The sequence below is a fragment of the Aptenodytes forsteri genome, unplaced genomic scaffold, assembly GCF_000699145.1.
Source record: "Aptenodytes forsteri isolate BGI_AS27 unplaced genomic scaffold, ASM69914v1 Scaffold374, whole genome shotgun sequence".
In the NCBI taxonomy this organism is placed as follows: domain Eukaryota; kingdom Metazoa; phylum Chordata; class Aves; order Sphenisciformes; family Spheniscidae; genus Aptenodytes; species Aptenodytes forsteri.
In genome coordinates, this window is record NW_008795678.1 from 735,678 (window position 1) to 752,366 (window position 16,689).

At 45.9% G+C, this 16,689-nt stretch overlaps 1 protein-coding gene across 1 annotated transcript in view; it reads left to right on the forward strand.

Moving 5' to 3' along the window:
- Nucleotides 1-3,444, forward strand: part of LOC103901716 (somatomedin-B and thrombospondin type-1 domain-containing protein-like) — a 46,004-nt gene extending 42,560 nt beyond the window's left edge. The window contains exon 6 of the mRNA XM_009282642.2: nt 3,304-3,444. Coding sequence (XP_009280917.1) covers nt 3,304-3,331 — 28 coding nt within the window. The 3' untranslated portion in view covers nt 3,332-3,444. The remainder of the gene's footprint in view (nt 1-3,303) is intronic.
- The last annotated feature ends 13,245 nt before the right edge of the window (nt 3,445-16,689 follow it).

Sequence of the window (16,689 nt, forward strand, 5' to 3'; positions counted from 1 at the left end):
TCCAGTTGGGCACCCCGATAATGGAACTGCCAGTTGTGCGCACACAGCTCCACCTTCTAGGCACCAGCCTGGCTCCAGATGAAAGGAAGAGCAAATAAAGCCAAAGCGCCAGTGAGTTGGATTTATGTAAAAGGAAAATTAAGCTCAAACCTTTCACCATTGGGTATCAACAGGAGAACACCTCCCACGGCAAGTACATGAAGCCAGGAGCTTAGTCCTCATCTCCCGTAAATCATCCTGTTGGGCACCGATAATGAGGAACTGCCAGTTGTGCGCACACAGCTCCACCTTCTAGGCACCAGCCTGGCTCCAGATGAAAGGAAGAGCAAATAAAGCCAAAGCGCCAGTGAGTTGGATTTATGTAAAAGGAAAATTAAGCTCGACTGATGTTCCTACACTTCCCTCTGCTCTCCAGCTGAGGATCTCAATTTTTAATGATGAAAAGCCAAGCAAAAATCCAGGCCACTTTACAAACCGCTGAAGACGATTGTTGAAGGAGCCATGTGATTTTCTCTGCTGTAGAGAAATCTTTCATCGTCATGGGGTGGAGAGAGAGGGAGGCCCTGGGAGAATTCTGCTTTTCTTTACCCTAACCCTGTAGCATCCAGCCTGTGATTCAACCAGTTTTCTTCCGCATTCGAAACAGAAGGTGGTAAAAGACCATTTTTCACCATGGGATCTTCATTAGGCCTATCAGCTCCCTGAGCGTCATGATATGTGTGTCTCAGCTTCTGCAGTCATCTGAATGTGTAAGGATCTGCTTCCTTTTTTAAGGAAAGAACACTTAGGCATTTGGAAAAAAGATTTTAAATGTGCCCAGAAAGCTCAGGAGCCAAAGGTAAAGAAAAAGAACAACAAAAAATGTAATTTTCTTAAATACCCTTGTTGCTCTAAAGACAAACTTCTTTTTTCTTTTGCTCAGTGGCCAGAGGAGCTGAGCATATTCTACTCGAACGGAAGCAATGCTTCTCCATAAATAAGACTATTCTGTTATCTTTAGCTTTTCAAACCTATTTTTTTTTTATCCTTCATTTTGGGTATTTTGAGTATTTAAATATCAAGATCACTGACCTCTTTTTTTTCTCTTTTTTTTTTTTAATGAAGTTTTTTCTGAAGTCCTTTCCAATTATAAAATTAGGTGCTTGGTGATAGTCGTGATAATGCAAGTGGAGGAGTAGAGGTGAGAAAGGAGAGGAGACTCTGAACCAGCAGAGATTATTCTGTTCTCTAAATATGTCTCCTGCAGCTTAAAACCACAAAACAAAATATTAGCAAGAGACTTTTTTTTTCCTTTTTTAAACACTGTGGTTCTCCCATTCTCAAGCTGGGTGAAATACATTAACTTATAAAGGCTGTTCTATGTATTCTGCAAATCACCACCTTTTTAAATCCGCAGGGTTACGCAGGGTCTCCAGACTGCTGCTCTGGGGTACCCACAGTTGCTCTTGTCCCATGACACGTGCACAACTCGCTGTGACACTAGTGGGACCTAGACACGCATTCAGGGCAGGAGGTGCTTGGCTGCATCTTGTAAACCTGTTAAATGTGTATTGGAAAGGGAGAAAGCTGGAACCATGGTGCAGTTTATAGCACAATATTACCCTTTTTTCATGAGTTCAGGCACAGTGTGTGACCCCACGCTCCCCCAAAGCCGTGAGTTCCACACCCTGGTCCATTCTGGAAAGGAGGTGCAAGGTTTCTTTTTATCACCATTCCCTAATCCTCAGGGCTGAAGAACTGATCCCTGTGCAGAGGTCAGCGTCGCTCTCGTTCTGTGCATTGTTTTCTTGCTGTTACTTGCTGTGCTCAGAGCTTGTTTTACTTGAGCTCTGTTGTGGCCTTTCCATACTACTAATTGTGTGCTTTTGAATTACTGGAAGGGTGTTGTAGGGTGATGCCAGCACTAATGGGCTTTCACCTTCCTCCACTTTCATAACAATCCTCAGACCAATTAACCAATTCTCGATTTATTCCTTGCACGGTATTTCAGCCATTAGCAGGTGGAGCAGAGGCTGTCTGAAAAATGGGAGTTGCTCAGCCCATTCTGCTGGTGGTGAAAGCTGATGCTGCGCTGGCTTGCCTAATCTTGTGCCTTTCTGCTCACCCACAAGCTAAGCCTGATCTGTGAACGCTCAGAGCTCCTGTTTGAGAGCACAAAATGCGGCTGGACAACTTCCCCCTCTGAGTGCAAGTGTGTCTACATCTGTGGTGGGCTCCCCTGAAGCAGCACCCGTGACCCAATTCTGCATCCTGGCTGCTGGGACAAATGGTGGGATGTAGGAGAGCATCTCCAGGAAACAGTCGTCGATTGTGTTAGAAGGATACTAGCTGGAGAAACTGGGTTTCTCCGACATGGCAACAGGATACTGTTCTTTTTCCTCTCTCTGTTTTAACTCTGTCTAGCAGCTGGATGCAATATGGAAGCAGATCCCTGAAATGCTTTAACAATGAGGGTGGCTTAAAGCTCTGTTTCAATTCAAGGGGATATGAGTAAGTAGTTTCACAAACGATGCTCAGGCACAATGTGAGTTACCTCACCCACCTGCCTCCCTCAGCTCCCTGCTGGGCGCATTGACTGTGCTCGTTTGGGCACGGGAGTGTGAAAACACAGCCTGTAATCACTGGTGGAAAGAGCCCATCACGTGTAGTTATGAAATCCCACGGCCGTGGAGCTTGTGTCCTGCTTGGCTTTTCCTCCTCGGTTTGTCTATTTAGGGTGAATCCTGACAGGTACATGGGTTTGTGTGCTGAGCTCCTCTGCGTGCTGCACTCTGAATGTTAATGTCATCTGCCCAATTTAGGAACAAAGTCATAAGTCACTCATTTTTCTAAGGCAGGAAAAAAGCTTAAATATTTCCAAGAAAAGCACCACTGTTTATTATGCTGGCTAGGCTGGAAAGTCTTAGTTACAGCATGTACTGAGGACTGACAGCCAACCCCAGAAGACACAAGCACACAAGCCCCCGGAGCACAGCCACCACCCAGGGCAGCACGCTTGTATGCAGGGGGGACAAATGCAGTGTAACGCTGCCCCTTTTTGCCTCTAACAACTAAACAAATGGGAAAGGAGCTGTGCTGTGAGAAAGGGAGAGCACTCTGGGCAGTGGGGGGAATATCAGGGCTTTATGTGGAAATAGGTTCCCCTAGAAATGAAATTATCATCAGCTGGGAGGTTGCCAAAATGAGTTGCAGTCTTCTCTGCACAAAATGACCCTTTATAGCCATATGGCTGCTACCAGCACGGGTCTATGAAATATTAACACTTCTGATGTAAGACACAATTTTTTTTCTTCTTGTCTTCAGAGGTGCCTGGCTGCTGGGAGAGACGTGAAACCACCCCTCTGCCCTGACAGGGGCAGGGAGTTATTGACGGGCCAGAGAAAACCTCTCTGGCAGACTACTACCCTGTGAGACATGGGTTGATAAGAAAAAAAGCAGGGAAAAAAAAAAAGTCATGGAAAAGAATCTGCAAAATTTCCACCTTCTGCTACAGAAGAGTGGAGTGTGAACTGCAGGACCTGGTGAACATAAACATCTCAGCTTCCAAAAACTCGTTAAGCTTTTGCCGTCAAACAGCAAACATCAAAACAGAGAAGTAAGTACACATGCTAGCCCAGCCAGCCCTAGCCGTGCCCCTGTGTGCGTCACTGCGTCTTCATTACCCACTTATGCTGCTTCCTTATATGAGCATTTTCTTTGAAAATACTATAGACTTGGAGAACACAGAGGCCGATCAGTTTTGTGTCCTATAAAGCAATGTTCACGCCTGCTTTGTTACTCCAGTCTCATTGTTTTAATAATCCAATAGATCTTTACCTGGTTTTAGTTTTTGAAGGTCTCAATTTTAGTGAGTGAGGCCTTGAACCTAACAGGAACATCTAGAGCAGTTCTTAAGAGCAGTTTCCTTGACTTTAACATGACTGCCTACATTGGTACAGTTAACCATATATCGGGTATCAACAGAAGCACGGGTCTGTCTTTGAGAGCATCTCCCATGCATACAGCCCCGGCTGGTGAGAGCTCAGAGGACGAGGCAGATGCCCGCTCCTTTGTGTCTGCACACAGAGCACCCCCTTCTTGAGGGGCCAGAGATATTTGACTCTGAGACAGTTCAGTTTTGAATTTAAGTGGTCTCTATTTGTCAGCGATAGTTCAAAATTTATATTACAGTTCGTGTGTACTTCTCATATCACGTATGGAGCAGCTGGCCTGCAAGTCAGTAGTAAACTTGACAGAAGAAGGATCCGGCAGATAGCCCGCGCTGTTTGAGATGCTGAATGTGGGAGAGGAACGGCTGTATGTGAGCCCGGGTGATGGGCTGGTGGCGTAGGGCATCTCCCCAGTCTGTCCCTGCCTGGCTGTGCAGTTGCGTTTGTATCTCTTGTGGCTCCTGTCACAACATCAGCGTTTCAGGAATAGCTGTGATTTTGGTTTATTTTCAATGTGGATGGGCTTTTCTTTCTTTTTTCCTTCAAATGCAAATGATCTCCAGGGCTGATACTGTTCCTCCTGAACGATGGTCCTACCTGTGTAAAATCATGAACACCTAACCATCAAACCTCGGGCGCAGGCTCGCAGGGCGCGTGTGGAGATTTCTCTAGCCTACCAGCTGTGTGGCTTAATTTCCATGTCAAAACACAAACAGACTGATGGCAGATGGGAGCTTTGGGCTTGAGAATTTATTCAGTTCCATTAAGGTGTGGTTTGGTTTTTTTTTTTACATGTAGAATTGCAATATTAACGATGGTTAACAGAGGTTTCCTGGAAACGGAGATGACAATTAAAAAACAAAGTACAATAAAATTGATGTGGTTGTGGGTGTCAGAGGGAGGGGAGTGTTTACCATAACTGAAATCACTAATTGATGTTACTAATGTAAAGATGGTGGCACATTGACATGTCACGATGCATTACAGCTGCCCTGAGTTGGAGTTTGGCGAAAGCGGTGCAATTGCAGCAGACCAGCGCGTCACCTGCGTCCTTGAAGGAGAAGGGAGCACAGCTGGAGGTGAAGCAGGGCAGCACATCTGCTGACTGCCTGGGACAACCTGAAACAACAGATATGTTTAAGGGTTCCTCACCACAGAACTGCCGTATGAGCCCTGAGCTTCACTGAGCAGCACCGAGTCATAAGTAATCATGGGAATAAGTTCATTCAATAAGTCTTAAGTGTCACAGGGAGTGGTGGGCAGTGTCCTCTGCCTGCTGGGTGAAGGGGAGGAAGGATGCCAGGCTGGAACAGGCAGTTAGGGAAGGGCAGGAGCAGGAGGAGGAACTGCTCTGCTAATAGGTAGCATGAGAAGTGCTCTACAACGTTGTATATCTCCAGATGCGCTTCTGTCCGGCACTTCAAGCACCCAGAAATGGCTTCCAAAGCAACAACACAGGAGTGGTTGCTACATTTATGTATCAGGAATGGTTTATTAGACAGCTGTAATTGTGCAAATGCAATGGCAAATATGTTTGCTTTATGTTAGTGCATTTCAGTGAAAATGGCTTAATGACTCTATTGAAGTCATTTATTGGGAAAAGTGGAAACTGTGCAATTAAGCAAATGCATTTTCCAGGATTATGATCATCCAGTTTTCTATATATCCTGTATGCCTGCACTAGATTTATTCAGTCCTGTGCACCTTTGGTAAGAAGTGGATAGATGTAGCATAAATACGGAGTTTTCCTTCTAGCTCATGGATACGCAAAAGCAGTTTTCTCTGTCTTCAGTCTGGAAAGTAACCTCACTTTCATGGAAGAGTGCGTGGCAGGCTGAGGTTTCTTTAAAACCAGCCAAATCCTTTAACCCTCTCCACAAATGCACAGCCTTGGGCCAAACTGAAAGACAATGCACGGGAAGAGGTCCCTCCTTCGTCTGTCTCTTGGGCTGTCTTCTCAGTTGCTGTGGTCAGGATTTGATTAAAAGCCTGTCACTTCAGTGTGTTTGGGATCTCGGAGAGGAGCTTGTGATGATTAGGAGAAGCAGCTCTTCACTTGAAATCAGGGGGGAAAAAGTCTTATGTGGAATCAGTGTGACAAGTAGATGTTCAAACTCCTTACAGAGGTTTCTAGAGTGGGGCAGAATTTCTTCTTTAATAGTCTGTATTCTGCTTCGTCTTCCCATCTTACACCAAACCCCACCATTCTCAGAAGAATCACGATTGCTTAGACTGGAGGCTTTCCACAAAACTGGGTGGGAGTGGATTTTCCAAAGGATCTGAGGCGAGTCAGGTAAAGCTGCACATTTAACCGCCTTCCATGCTTTGAGCAGCCAGCGTTGTGCAGGCAGGAGCCCAATGGAAGTCAGTGGTCTCCAAGGGGGCCACAGATGGCTACACGGTGGGGCCAGCAGTGTCCACACTTCCCTCGTCTGGAAGGGTGTAAAATGGCCAGATCCACAAAAGGCTTTAGGGTTTTTTTCCATCAATTATGGAAGGTTTTTGTCAGCATGACTCCTATGGATCAAAGGTGAGAGGGAAGGGGGGGGCAGAGATGATTTAAGATCCCAAACTACAATCTGAGAGATCTCTGTCCTTTGAGCACAAACAGAGGGAAATCAAAACCAGTTCTCAAATCAGCTCATGTTCAGTCTCCTCCTTGACCTCTGTCATGGGGGGGAGATGGTGAAGGAAATTCATTTTACACAAAATCCTGGGCCTGTAGATAGCTACGTTATAATTGACTGTGTTAATTTGTGTGCCTATTTTGCTCCTTTTTTTAATCTTTGCATCTATTAATTATTGCAGAACAGTTCTTACTGATAACTCCCCAGCAGTTTGCGCTGCTGTTCCGAAATTATAAAATGATATAGTTGGCAGAATGGGTACAGACATGTACAGTTAATTGGGTTTTTGCAGAATGAAATTACATAGTATAATAATATGCCCAGGGTGCCACGGGAAGTGCAATTTCTTATTGCTTTAGTAAATAGGATTGGGAGAATATGAGCTCTGGATTATACAGTGACTCGGAATTTATCCCAAAATTGCGGAGGGTTTCAACCCTCTGTCACTGAGCCCTGCTGTCACAAACTCGTTGCTGTGAAGGCCCCTGTTGTTTTTTTTTTCCCCAGCTCATTCACTTAGGTAACAGGTTTAGCTTTAGAGTCCCAGGGTCCCTGATCTGGTTGGGTGCTTTCCGCCTGAAGTTGCAGGAATCATGCAATTGTAAAACAAGTGGTGGGTCATGGTGGCTAACGAGAGGTGAGCTGTGAAAACCCAGAGCTTTGCTGGGGAGGACAGAGCATTTCTGCTTCTAACCCCTTTTTTTAGGAAGTAGGACTGGGTAGAAGTCATTGAGGAGGTTTTTCTAAGTGAGAAAGGTTGGTGAGAATGAATGTTTTTAATTTCCTGCTAAATGCAAGTCTCAGCCCCCCCCCCCAAACCTGAATGCACAATCTTGGGTCAGCTTCAAAGGTGTTACACAAACTGAGTAGTTTTGGTGTCTGTGAAGTCTTTCTTCAATAAAAGCATGAACAACTTGAAGGAAATTTGAAGGAGAAATAGAGATTGAAAGTTTATTTCTAGTAAGAAGCCATTTCCTTTGAAAAGAACAACTCCTCCCCAAAAAAGTTTTAGTAGCGAATCTTAATTATTGCTTCCTGCTGCCTTAGCTGGAAATGTCAATAATTTGATATCAGCCTCAGCACTTTGATGTCTCCCAAGTGCTGCCAGCTGCAGCACGGCAGAGAGACCTGGACCCTGATTCTCGGTTCAGCTCCTGGCCTCCTGCACGCCCCCGAGACTGCAGCTCTTCTCTGTTTCATCTTCTCAGCTGCCAAAGGAAGGTTGTAAACTTTACCATTTTTGTGAAGGGCTCAGAGCCCCTCAGCGAGATGCTCTGGATGCAGGCAGCATGCTCATTTCTTCCCGAGCATATATACAGTGTGCGATCTTCTCCAGCCGTCTCCACTAATCTCATTAAAGCTCTGTTTTTATGAATTGGGGGTTTGTAATTTTTTTGTTGTTGTTGCTGCTACTGCTGGTTTTCTGCATCACCACTCATTCTTATAATTAAAGTGACAGCTCTTGAACTAGTATGTCAAAACAGCACGGTTGAGGCAGAAGAGTACTGGGAAGATCATATTTAATCAGACAACAATGATTCATGTTTAGCTGGGTAGATGGTAAGTCCTAGATCTAGCTGGCTCACAGTGAAGTTTCCCCAAGGACGGGGTGTTGTTAAGAGTTTTGCACAACTGTCTAGGCCCCACCACCTGGGGGTTTTGATGGAAACTATTTAATATGTAATTTCTGTCATCGTGTCAGAGCTGTAGCTGGGGAGCTCTGAACCCTAGCGAATCTTTTCAGACTTATTTTCTAGAAGCTGTACAAAAAAAGAAATGCAAAGGAGGTGATTTTGATTTGAAGATCAGTTGAGCCCTCCAGCTTGGTTGGAAATTCATTGTTTCCAGGAGTCCCAGCTCTTTGTTCCCCAGTCTCTCGGCATCACAAAGCCAGGTATGCTTATCCCGAGGGTGTCTCAGTGGAGAAATCCCAAGTGCGGGTAACATTTGCAGCTACACGAACTGTGCATCTCCCCTGCGGTGCATGGGGCAAAAGGGGCTCCAAGGGCAGAGGAGCACAGGGCTGTGCAAGCCTCCGGGGAGCTTCTGACTCGCTGTTTGCTCCCACTCCCAAGCTTAACGCTTGTTGTAGTTCTCACCCTTCCTCCTGCTTTCCCTGATCTGTGCTCCCCTAACATCAGCCCATGTGGCTGTAGATACCATGGTATACATATATATGTATTTATGTATACCACATATAAACCAGTCTTGCATTCCGTTGAAGGTCCCACTGCTCGGTGTAGCTGCTTCCCTAGAAGGGTTTCTTTTTCCTCCATGCACCTGACGCAGGGCCATTCAATCTGCTGTAACCAGACAGCTGCAGTCCTTAATATTTCAATATATTCCAGCTCCAAAACAGCTGGTAGCATCCAGCCAACAAGTACCTATTTTCCCTTTTGCACACTTAGGCTGCTGACCCCACCGTTAGGGAGGTGCTGTGAGATCCTGGGGGCGGCTGGGGATGCGTCAGGGTTATGTTAAGATATCTCAAGGGCTTGTTTGGCCTTTGGAAACCCTGGGGCTGAGGAAAGGGGCTCAGCCTTTGGGCTGACACAGGGAAGACCCTGAGCTGCTCTTGCTCTTTAAGGTCCTTATGTCTCTCCGGGTTAATAATGCTTCTTATTACAGATTTGCACCTGAAACACTTCTCCTTTGAATTTCTCCAACTTTCTGCAAAGGCTTCGTGAATACATATGGAAAACACACATCCCCCATGCATTCAGCTGGGCCTGATTAACTGGGGTCTTTGAGGTAGACCCCTGGGAAGTGGGAGTATCTTCATCGTTCATTTAAGATGCCCTGTGACTCTGCAAAGAGATATCATGGCAGCCTGCGTGTGGGGAGGCCTTTAAATTTAGCCTGCTTCTTCAATGGCTGCTCTCCAGGATCCTGGCTTGTAGGGTACAAGAACCCTGGATTAATGGCAATATTTTTATATTGCTTTAAATAAACTTTTATTCTTGACCAGAGTTTTGTACTTCATTACATAGGTATGTTAAATGCAGTATTTATTCGCAGTGCTATGCAATCTTACAATGATAACATTTGATGCTGCTTAAGATTAAAAGGCTCAGATTTCAAGAGCTGAAAGGATTTCTAGCTGGAAGGAATCAGCCCTCCAGTGCTCAGATACCATATAGCACGAACCTGAGCTAACAGTTCATTTTTCCAATAACATTTCTAGCGCTGAAGCTACTGACCTTTGTGAGAAGACCACCGGAGCAGATAGCCCGGCGTTGGTCCAGCGTGGCAGCTTCTGTGTTCCCGCGGTGTTTTACTTCTGAGACAATATTCTCTCTCTCTACACATATGAATGAAATATTTGATTTCAACACTGCTGATTGGTAAATATATCTACTTTAAGTGAAAAGAAGGAGTGAGTAGGTGGGGTGCAGCTGTTCTTTACACATGTGCTGCCCTCTGAAGGTCACTGAAACGGGAGTTCGGTCCTCAAGTGCAACAGCTGGAGTAGTGCAATGGCTACACGAGGACGCTTTGGGCACTCTAAGTGCTGCTAGGATCTCTGCCAGAATGGAGAAGAATATACATGACACACTTGCAAACTGCTCAAAGAAATTAGTGGGTGGGAGGGGAAAGAGAAGGGGGAGGTGGGGCTGCCTTTTTCTCCTGTGCTCTCATACAGTGGAAGGCTGATGACTGGGAGCTATTGAAATGCTTAGAATTGTCTCATTGGGAAAGAGAGGTGGGGCTGCCTTTTTCTCCTGTGCTCTCATACAGTGGAAGGCTGATGACTGATGACTATTGAAATGCTTAGAATTGTCTCATTATGGACAGAAAATGTAATTAAAAGGGACAGCAATCTTTCTCCAAATTCAAAACACTGCAGTCTATCTTTGAAAGCAATTTTGGCTATTAGGACAGGTAGGCTGCCAGAATGGAGATGAATATACATGACACACTTGCAAACTGCTCAAAGAAATTAGTGGGTGGGAGGGGAAAGAGAAGGGGGAGGTGGGGCTGCCTTTTTCTCCTGCGCTCTCATACAGTGGAAGGCTGATGACTGGGAGCTATTGAAATGCTTAGAATTGTCTCATTATGGACAGAAAATGTAATTAAAAGGGACAGCAATCTTTCTCCAAATTCAAAACACTGCAGTCTATCTTTGAAAGCAATTTTGGCTATTAGGACAGGTAGTAATGTCCCAGCAATTGAACCCAATCTAATTTTAGTGTCAAACCACTAAGGAGAAAAAATGAGTTCCCTTCCAGATGCCAACTGACACAGCCGCCGCGTCTGGAGGGAGAAACGGGAGTGTGAAGCAATGCGCAGAGCTTGGACAGGATGGGGTGGGACAGGCAGCCCGAATGTGGGAGCACTTGAGCATGCGGGTGGGCACCCCCCAAAGAAGAGCAGAGGCTGTCGTCTTTGCCAGGTCTGTTGCCCCCCTGGTGCTGCCTTGCCCTGAGATGGAGGTATGATGGGTACACAAAGCAGCACACGATGCCGTCTGCAGATGGCATTGAGTGTATTATGTTTGCTGGAGATGAGCAGTTCAGCCAAGTGTTCTCCAGGACAATAAACAAATCATTCACATCTTTGTCTTGTTTTGCTTAGATGTTAAAGCAACTCCACGTCCTGGGAAAAAGGATGTTCCTTGAATTTGTCAGCAAAGCTGAGATGTGTATGAGAGAGACAGCTGGGTGAAAACACGCACCCTCTGTTGGACTCAGTGTGGCTGTTTCCCTCCCTTGCTCGGACAGGGATGGCTTCAGACAGCCGTGTCCCTTCTGTGCAGAAAGAGGGAGGCTGACCCAGGCTTGCAGTGAGCAGCCTGGGTAGGTGCAGAGTTAGTCCAGCACAGAGCTCTTTGGTGCTCTTCAAGACTTTCAGAAAGACCTTCAACTCTTCAGAGTCCTGAAATTGCAAGAAGTTGTTTCACATTCGTCAGGCATGAACACAACATTTTTGGTGGAATAACCAATAGGACTTGACTTCAGTCCTTGGTGTATTTTCTTTGAAAGAAAAATCTACAAAACAGTCCTCTTTCCCTCTATCATTCATTTACATGTGTTGCTTTTCTTCTGGGATCAGAAGCAGAGGAGCTGAAGTGCAGAGAGAAAATAATCTTCCTGGGTCTTCCTCACCCCATGAAAAACGGCGTTGTTAGAGTTACTGCAGGTAAAATAAGTCCCTCTACCTCGGTCCCCTGTGGCTTAGTGCTAAGCTATGTGTCAGGGGGGCTCTGCTTTGGCTTTAGCAGAATAGACTGGCTGATCCAACCAGCCTTTTTGTATTCAGCCGCTGAGATACGGTGAGCATGCCTCTGGCAGCCAGAGGCCACCACTGAAAATTATCTACTGCTCCTCTGTTAGGTGGGGACTGACAGTTTGAGAAACGCTGCTCAGAAAAGCCTATGCATGAGTAAAGAATTACTAGGGGAACATCTTATGGTACCTGGCCAAGAGCTCATCTGAAATGTGTCTCCGTGGTCTCTAGCTTTAAGACTTCATGTCTCAACTTTGCAGCTTGGAAAGGGGATGGTGCTGAAGGAGACTGAGAGGAAGGAATTAACAAGAAAAGTAAAATAGCTAATTTTTTGTTTCATCTCCTGAGACATGGAAGAAGATTTTTGCAGCTAATTAATTATTTCTGAAAACACTAGTAATAGCTGCAGGCACCATTAACTTCAAGTTTCCCAATAAACAAGCATCACTTATGTTCTGATTTAAAATTCTAATGTATTTTCATTTGCAGTAGCTCAACTTTAACATGACTGGGGGTCTGGAAAGAGGCCAGAAGAAGTAGCCATGTTTCCGATAGTTTAGTAATCTCCTTAGATGCAGCAGTGGAAAATAGTGGCTGGATCCTATTGAAGCCTGGGGCAACCAATTATCTCAGCAGAGAGGCTCCAGAGCCCTTCGTTAGTGCTGGGGACGTGGGGAGTTTCTGGTTGCTGCAAGCACAGCGGTGTTTTCAAGCTAAGCAGAAAAATCAGTTGTGTCATAAGTTAAACAGCTCTGCTGCTATTTAAAAATGCAGGGTGGGACCCCAGCCCTGCTGAGAGCAATGCAAGCTTTGCTCTGGACTTCAGAGACACGGGGGGTTCTGCCTCCTTTTCAGAGAAACCCTACGGCCAAGCTGGAGTTAAAACCCAGCCAGGACCGTGGACTGGAGTACAGCAGTCCACCGTGTCTGAACCCCGCCCTGTCCACGGATGGGAAGGTGTTGATCTGAAGTCCCACCTCTCGCCTGGAGCTGAGGCTGGTGGCCATCGGGGGGCATGGGGGAGAGGGAAGGCGCTGCCCTGGCTGAGTCTCCAGGGTTGGGTTGGCATCCCAGTGGCACTGCTCAGTGACTGAGGGATGTGTCATCCGAGAGAAAAAGAGAAACAGATGGTAGAGGGAGTTACAGTGGGAGGAAAACCCAATTAGAAGTGCCAGCATGGTTTGTGGTAGGGATATGGATCTTATACCTTGAGTAACAGCCAGGAAAAGAGAGGCACCCAGCTTTTTCACCCATGGTGGAGAAAATTCTTGTTTCAAGCAGAGAACGACATTGAAAAAAGCTTTTGCAAAGCTTTTGAGAGATTATTCTCTGAAGGGAGAGCGAATAAGGGAGATACAATAGGGGAGATGGACTTAACATATCCAGAATGTGGGCTTATTATTCCAATATAGGGTTTTTTAGGTTCCCCTTCCTGGAAGGATGCTTAACATTTAAGACGGAAGCGTGGGAGTTGGAAGACTATAATCCCACCCCTGGGAATACCCCCAGCCCCGCCTGGCATAAACACCCGCTGTCTTTGGAGTCACTCACACCCCTGTTTTGGCCATTCAGAAGTTAATTCTGAAGAAAAGTTAATTCTAAAGGAAGGCTGAGAGAGTTGGGGTTGTTCAGCCTGGAGAAGAGAAGGCTTCGGGGAGACCTTATTGCAGCCTGTCAGTACTTAAAGGGGGCTTATAAAAAAGATGGCGGCAGACTTTTTAGCAGGGCCTGTTGCGACAGGACAAGGGGGAATGGCTTTAAACTAAAGGGGGGTAGATTCAGACTAGATATAAGGAAGAAATTTTTTATGCTGAGGGTGGTGAAACACTGGCACAGGTTGCCCAGAGAGGTGGTGGATGCCCCATCCCTGGAAACATTCCAGGTCAGGTTGGACGGGGCTCTGAGCAACCTGATCTAGTTGAAGATGTCCCTGCTCATTGCAGGGGGGTTGGACTAGATGAGCTTTAGAGGTCCCTTCCAACCCAAACTATTCTATGATTCTATGATAATTTTCAGAAGCAGTGAGCACTAGCATGAGCTGAAGTCAGGCAGCCGGCACCTCTTGGCCTCACTTGCTGTAAAATTCCTCATCTGTGAAACAGAGTTTGTAACTTTTCACCGTGCACAGGGACCGGGCACCAGCTCGGAGGGGTGGGTATGCCGGGAGGTTGCTGTGGTGTGATTCATGGCCTCTGATGTGGGCTGGGATGGGGTGAGGAGAGCCAAGCGTGGGGTGACAAGCGCGCCCGGTGTGGCAGGGCTCCGCTCGCTCCCCACGGTAGGAAGACCAGACAGTGTTGCTAGCACGCGGGGTAACACTCCTCCCTGCAAAGTGGCAAAGCAAATGCACAGTCTTTCAGAGTCCAGAGACCATGAAAAGGCTAAAGAAAGCACATTTTATGCTCTCAGCAAGTGCTTGGGCGATGCTGGACTCAAAACCAGCTGGGACAGTGACTGTGGAAGGGAAACTTCTGAACAGGGGCTCATCGGCAGCTTTATGTGTCCAGAGGAGGGGAAAAGAACCCACCCCACCCCTACCCATTTGTGCATCTGGGTGTTATTTAACCTGCAAAATACAAACCTTGAATTTCAGAAAATATCCGATCTGTGTTTTCCTGTGCGATTCTGGCGTTGTCACCGCTTTGCTCATGCATTATGCTGGAGCATGACTGCCGCAGCCTGCCCCCAGCCATGCCCAGCCGCCGGAAGAGCAGGCGAAGGCACGACTGCTGTGCTGGTGCTTTCTAACTTTCACACGCTTGATTTGCTGTCAAAGCAATCTTTTTTTCCCATACAGCTCTGCAGCCGGCAGTGGTGTTGCTTTGCAGGTGAACTGCACAGTGTGTACTGAAGCATACTATTTATAGGAGGGCAAGGTGTCTGTTTAAGGAATGGGGTACACGTTCTGGGAGCAGGACGAGAAAGAGCAACTGAACAAAAAAGAGCAAGAGATTTCTGATTTTATTCCCTGACAAAAGGGCTAGGGAATAAAATCAGAAAAATAATTCCTGAATAACATGAGATATGGCAAAATTAACATAATTTGTTTATTCTTTCTCACTGTGAGCATTTTTTTCCATGAAACTATATTCCTACCTGGTACTGCACTCTTAATTATCTTGCTGAATACACTATATAGTTCTCAGATCCCTAACTAATGTTAATAAATGACTCTTGTGAAATAAATACGTGTTTTCTCCCTGTTGAAGAGTGCTCAGGAACAAAGGGTCAGAGTTAAATATAGGACCAAAGCTCAGGCATTCTCAGGCCTTACCGTTATGCTAAGGCCATCAAGTCATCCTAGAAGCTCATAACAGCCACACCGGTGGAAATGACTGCCCATATTTAAAGCCTTTTGCTTTGCATAAAAACATCCAAGAAATGCTGTTCTGTGAGTTTATTCTGGAACGCTATGAGAGTATCAATGGCACAAACTATTCATGATGTAGGCATATATGAAGAAAACTGCAACACAGTATGGGATGCTTGGTGTCCTGGAAATCCTCTTTAAGTACCCCAGTATGTCTGTAAAATCTTCCTGCAGCTCTGGTCCAGTCAGTGCAGCATCCTATCTCAGCTTCCACCAGCATACCAAAAGCATTTAGTCGGAAAACAAGCACTTGCAAAATCCTTCCTTCACTTTCTCTTAATTTTTGTTATATAAATTCTATATTTCCTGGAATAGAGGCTCTGAACTGCTGAACTCAGTCTGAAATCAGCCCAGCTAGCAAGCTCATTTATATTAATAGGAATCATCTGTTCCTTTTTGCTGGATTCCCAGTGGAGCAGCTGGTGGTCTGCTTTTTCCATGCAGCCATCCTACTCCATACTGAAATGCCTCAAAAATATTTGTTTGCTAGAAAATGTTAGTGGAAACCAATATTGCTGATGTGAAAAACAAATAAATAGAGAAAACCACAGACTCTTCTGGTCAATTAGATCTTCGGAAAGTGGTCAAATTTTTTGTATACTATTAGGTAGCACTTAATAGCTGTCTTCCAACAGCCTCATGGCTTTTAATGACTAATCATAAAAAAACCCAAACAGAACAAAACAGAGTTAGAGCTGTGGTCACATTATTTGCCAGGAGCTTGCATTTAGGAGTTTGGATGTAGTTGCTATAACATATCAGACTAAGAGTTCTTTCCCTTACCTAGCCCAGCTGGTCAGCACTGGCTGTTTGGGGAAGATGTATAAGAAAAGCTTATGGACAACTTATGGGCTGCTCTATTCATGGAGGAGAATGAATAATTTTTGCCTTATACCATTAGCCAAAGTATTTATATACTTTCTAATTTATTAATTCTTTGTCTTGTACTGTGATTTGCCTTCCCATTTAGTTGCCATTTAGTGTTTAAACCCTTTGGAGCTCCTGGGACATCCAGACCTTTCCATTAGTGGGGTGGGCAGCGCACAGCTGGTCTGAGGCTGGAGAGCCACTGTCATCTTGAAGGTGGAACGGGGCCCTGTGGATGCCCCGAGGTAGCGCTTGGGTCCTAATGACAAGCAGATTGCACATTGCCATAACGATGCCTGACCACAGCAGGAGTGGCATGTCTTTCCCAGCCCCTCTTTACCGTTGTACAACATTGGACGTTAGCCATGAAGGTTAGAGAAGGGGTCTTCTTCCCATGCTTTAACTAAGCCTTGGAGGGGGGGAGAGAGACTCTCTTGGGATTTGTTTCCTGCATAATGTTGCCTGAGGCACCGTGCTGGGGGTGAGGGGGCCGCGGGCTTCCAGGTGGGGTGGTAAACCCTGCGGTCCACTCTCCTCCTTGGCATGGCTGTGGTTACGTTCCTCTATGGCTCAGCTAGATGCCTGGTGTTATCCACACCGTGTTGGCTGTGATGGGGTCACAGCAATGAAAGGCGGCAGTTTCTGCACAACCACACAAACACCAAACCGT